Source organism: Photinus pyralis, unplaced genomic scaffold (genome assembly GCF_008802855.1).
Source record: "Photinus pyralis isolate 1611_PpyrPB1 unplaced genomic scaffold, Ppyr1.3 Ppyr1.4_unclustered_Scaffold6826, whole genome shotgun sequence".
NCBI classification, from domain to species: Eukaryota; Metazoa; Arthropoda; class Insecta; order Coleoptera; family Lampyridae; genus Photinus; species Photinus pyralis.
The window spans coordinates 26,543-30,753 of NW_022172033.1; the positions used below are offsets into that span (position 1 = coordinate 26,543).

General features: G+C 35.4%; 1 protein-coding gene across 1 annotated transcript; it reads right to left on the reverse strand.

Annotated features, from left to right (window-relative positions):
- Window positions 1-2,325: 2,325 nt before the first annotated feature.
- Window positions 2,326-3,429, reverse strand: LOC116182670 (putative protein TPRXL; the record flags this gene model as incomplete). The annotated part of the gene is made up of 2 exons (XM_031503211.1): window positions 3,109-3,429; window positions 2,326-3,062 (listed from the first exon to the last, which is right to left on the reverse strand). A coding segment is annotated over exon 2 (721 nt), but the record flags the coding sequence as incomplete, so codon positions are not given.
- Between the last annotated feature and the right edge of the window lie 782 nt (window positions 3,430-4,211).

Here is a 4,211-nt window from a genome sequence, read left to right on the forward strand (position 1 = left end):
GTTATTAATAGCGCCATTTTTTTTCTTTTTTCCAAAAAATTGAAATTGCATTTTTCATCTCTAATAAATCTGTAAAAGTTGACAAATATTTAAATATTACGTACGTACATTTTTCTCACGCACTTAATCTAATGGAACAATTCCCAATTTTTAGCTACCTATATGCATGGTGTCTTCTCATAATTGAATTTTCCAAAACATCGGCATAAATGTTAGGGTATAAGCGTAATTATATAAAATTCATTACCTGTCTAATTTTTTAATCTATAGTTAACATTGGTAAATATGTCGTGCAATATTAATTGTTATACTTACGAGCTGAGTTAAGCATGTAAACAAAAGTGTTATTAGATTCATAAAAAAGTTTATAACTACCTACTATTTAAAATTACAAAGAATACGACCACATTATCAGTAAGGAAAGTATACTGAACCCCACTTTGAAACTTTCCGTCACTTAATTTCTAGCCATCAATATATAGGTATTAGTAGCTGCTTTAGTGAAGCAGGCCATTAAGAGGGGCAATATGCCACTTAACACTAACCGCTTGTTCGCCCTTGATGTAATGTTCTATATACAATTTTTGAAAACACGCTTAAGATAAAAAATACATAAATTTTATGAAAAAAAGCTTGTAATTTCGATATTTTCGTTTGATTTACGAGATAGTTTTGGCTACTTCAAACAGTTCTTTTTGATTTATTTAACACAATATATCAGTTGGTACAGATTTTATATAAGATAAATTAGTCATTATTAATGCGAGATTTAAGTTTGTGTTGAAAAATGTAGTTGGAATATTTTCTCTACTAAGAAGACAAAAATCTATTTATTGTTTGTAGGCCTACTCAAATTAAGTCATTCACGCACACTCTCTCAAACAAACGCGTATCTATGTTATTTATTTATTTAATGATATATTTACTGCAGAGGGCTTTATTTTTATTTACGCCTTAAATTTTTTATATAACCGTGGGCATTACCTTCGAATTGAGAATAAAATCGCATAATAAAGGTCAAACCATTCTCTAAGGCCGTTGCACCACACAAAGTTAGTAAGAAGCAATCTACCTATATTTGTATTTGTATTGAAGATACACTTTAGGCCAAAACAATGGTGCGGCCGTTACCTATATAGGTGGGTAGTAATTTGCTACATGTTGTAAATTGCACATTAATTAAGCTATTATCCTATACTGAAATGATTAATAACTATTAATTAAATATTAATAGCCCCTTTTTTTCTCTTTCATTTTTTGTGTGTATACCTATAGGTACGAGTAAGTATTTATCACGGATGTCAAATGTATACCTACTTCCGAGCCTACTTCTGAATTTTTAACTGTATAGGTTTGGAGGTAGATCTAGGTAGGTATCGTCGGCAAAGTGCGCCAAGCAATGATTTGATTAATTTACAGAGGTTTGGAAAGTGAGTTGGTGCAATTAGGAAGTAGGTAAATTAAAATAACTAAAATCCATTACGCTAATTAATTATATTATACAATTTGTAAAGAAATAAATCATAATTACCGCGGTTAGAAGTAGACGCATACATTTTTGTTATATTATGATAAGGATGTTCAAGTGATTTATTTAATTCTGTATTACAAAAACTTATGGTATATAATTAAGTTGCGTTGTATTCATATATTAATTGATTAAAAACAGTCAAATTAGGGAACTTATAGGCTTCTTTTTTTAATCATAAGGTACGGAAATACTTTTAAGTAAAGTTATAGGTATAAGGTGAAGATATTTCCATTAATATTGCACCCTATTTTAACAGTAAATTATAAGGAGTCCCCACGTTTGGCAGATTTATGGCTAAATTATTGTCTGTTTATTTGATTTTATTTGAGTGCGTCTATAAAAGTTGTCTTGCCTTTGCATAGGGGCGTTACAATACCTTGTGCTTGCAAATCGTGCTCCAAGCAGTGCACTGCAGGTCTGTTATTATCTCATCTTCAATCTCGTAATTGTTATGTATGAAATTACATCTAAATAAAGAAATATTATAAATTGAGTAGGTCGATTAATAACAATGCTAAGTACGCTGAGCGAGAGTCATCTCAATGTCCAAAACGTTAAATTTTAATGTTAAGTCTAGGCGGGAAATGACCGCTCGACTTCGGGGCAGATGGGGGCCTAAAGGTCGGGCGAAGTGTATACGTATTTGATTTATTACTCTTCTACGGACCGAAACACAGCCCTTCAACAGTGTGACACGACCTATATTCTAGATTTAACGATAGACAATTAAACTAGTTTCGCTCGGAAATCTTTCCTTTTTAAAACTACATAATAATAAAGAGATTATCACTTACTTTGTCCTAAATGAACTCGTTTCATCCAGGGATAAATTTGTGGGGGATTTTGAGACGTAGAATTCTTGGAATTATTATTACTTCCTCCCGTTTTTTCTGTACTTGAAGTGGAGCTCGTGCTGGATGCCGGCGACGATAAATTTTGTGACGCAGTTGTCGAAGAAGTTGGCTGTTTTCCTTGAGGTGACGTGCTGACTGATAAGGGTGAAGTTAATGCTGAATTTTTGGCAGTTAACGTTGCGTTACTACTGGTTTGACTACTAGACATAGGAGGAGTACTTCTTGCGGGCGCACCGGTTGTGCTCAAATCTTGCGGGGAAGCTACCCCTGTGGATGATGTCGAATCGGCGTATTTACAACTTGCAGCCGCATTCAATATGCCTGGACTTTGAGCGCCCGGACTTGAATGATGCATATGTGTAGAGGTTCCCGTTAATCTTTGTGGTTGCAGTTGCGTGTAATCTCCCATTGCGGGTTGTAAGCCGTGTCCTGGGGCAGGGGTCGCGTAGGGATGCTGGTGATACTGAGGACCTACCTGTGGTGGCGAGTAGCATGCCGGTGGATAACTAGATGCAGATGCCGCGTTTGGGTTATAATAATCGGACCCAGGACTAGATACTTGGTGGGCTGCTTGATCGGAAGCAGCCGCAGCGCGTGGTTGCTGACCGTAGCACTGCGCTAAAGAGTTTACAAATTGATAAGAACTCATTGTTTCGTACATTCAAATGGCGTAAAATTTAATTATAAGAACTCATTGTTTCGTACATTCAAATGGCGTAAAATTTAATTACATGTCTGCATAAGTAAGGGAAATCTCAAATAAATTGTTCCACATTGATAAATCGCTTACAGCAATTACATTTAATTGGATTATAATCCACCAATAATTTTCACAATCACAATAAATTGCACTGCACGTGTTAAGGTAATTATTTTCGATAAAGCTCGTTTAAAAATAATTATCACCGTATATCATCGCGACTGTAAAGTTTTAGAAGTATGAAGGTACTGCAGCTCAAGTGAGTCACGTGGAAGTTTATATGATAGTGATAGACATTCGCGTCGGGACGATTGCGTAGCGGCGCCACAACTGCCCAATCCCACACGTTGATTGGGTTTACTGTGCGAGGATGCGATTCTTTGAACATCTGGTTTCGGTGGGGAAAGGAGCATTACAACAAAGGGGATGGTGTGCTTTTACATAGCGTGTAGGACAGAGATGGCTTAAGATCTGGGGAGCCACCAAAACAGCATGCTTGGCGTGTAATATTAATCTAAGCGCAGGCGCTGGGTGGAGTTTTAGCGGGGAACGAGGCGTTACTTATAGGGTTAGAAATTGATAATTTGTTGTGAATTGTTTAAGATTTGATGCTCAGCTGAGCAGTTTATTCTACGTTGCTACACTACGTACCGGTTGCATACAAATTTAACGATTCGTTAGCGTAATCGTACCAATTGTTCCCCGATTTTAAATTTCAATTTTGTTTGCGGAACAAATCAGACATATTCCATTTAAAGTGACAATACGAACTTTGTTATCCTCCCGAACTCCTAATTTAAATGTTTTAATCAACAACTTCTTGTTTATTTGCAGTAGGTATCAATCCTAAAAAAACAAGTACCTTAAAACTTTGTAATAATTAATTCTATGAACTTATGGGGCAATATCTACCTATGTGTTTTCTTTTAGGTAGCTACAGGCTACAGATCAAGTGAAAATAATATTTTACTTTGATAGTAATACGATATAAAATTCCCCCTAATGAACTACCGCACATTTAGTGAAAAAAATTGTGGTGAATGTAAAGCTAAGTGTATGGCGACAAAGTATAAAAAGTTGATTTTGGTAGAATGCCCCTAAACGTTGCCATCACTTGATTGAATAA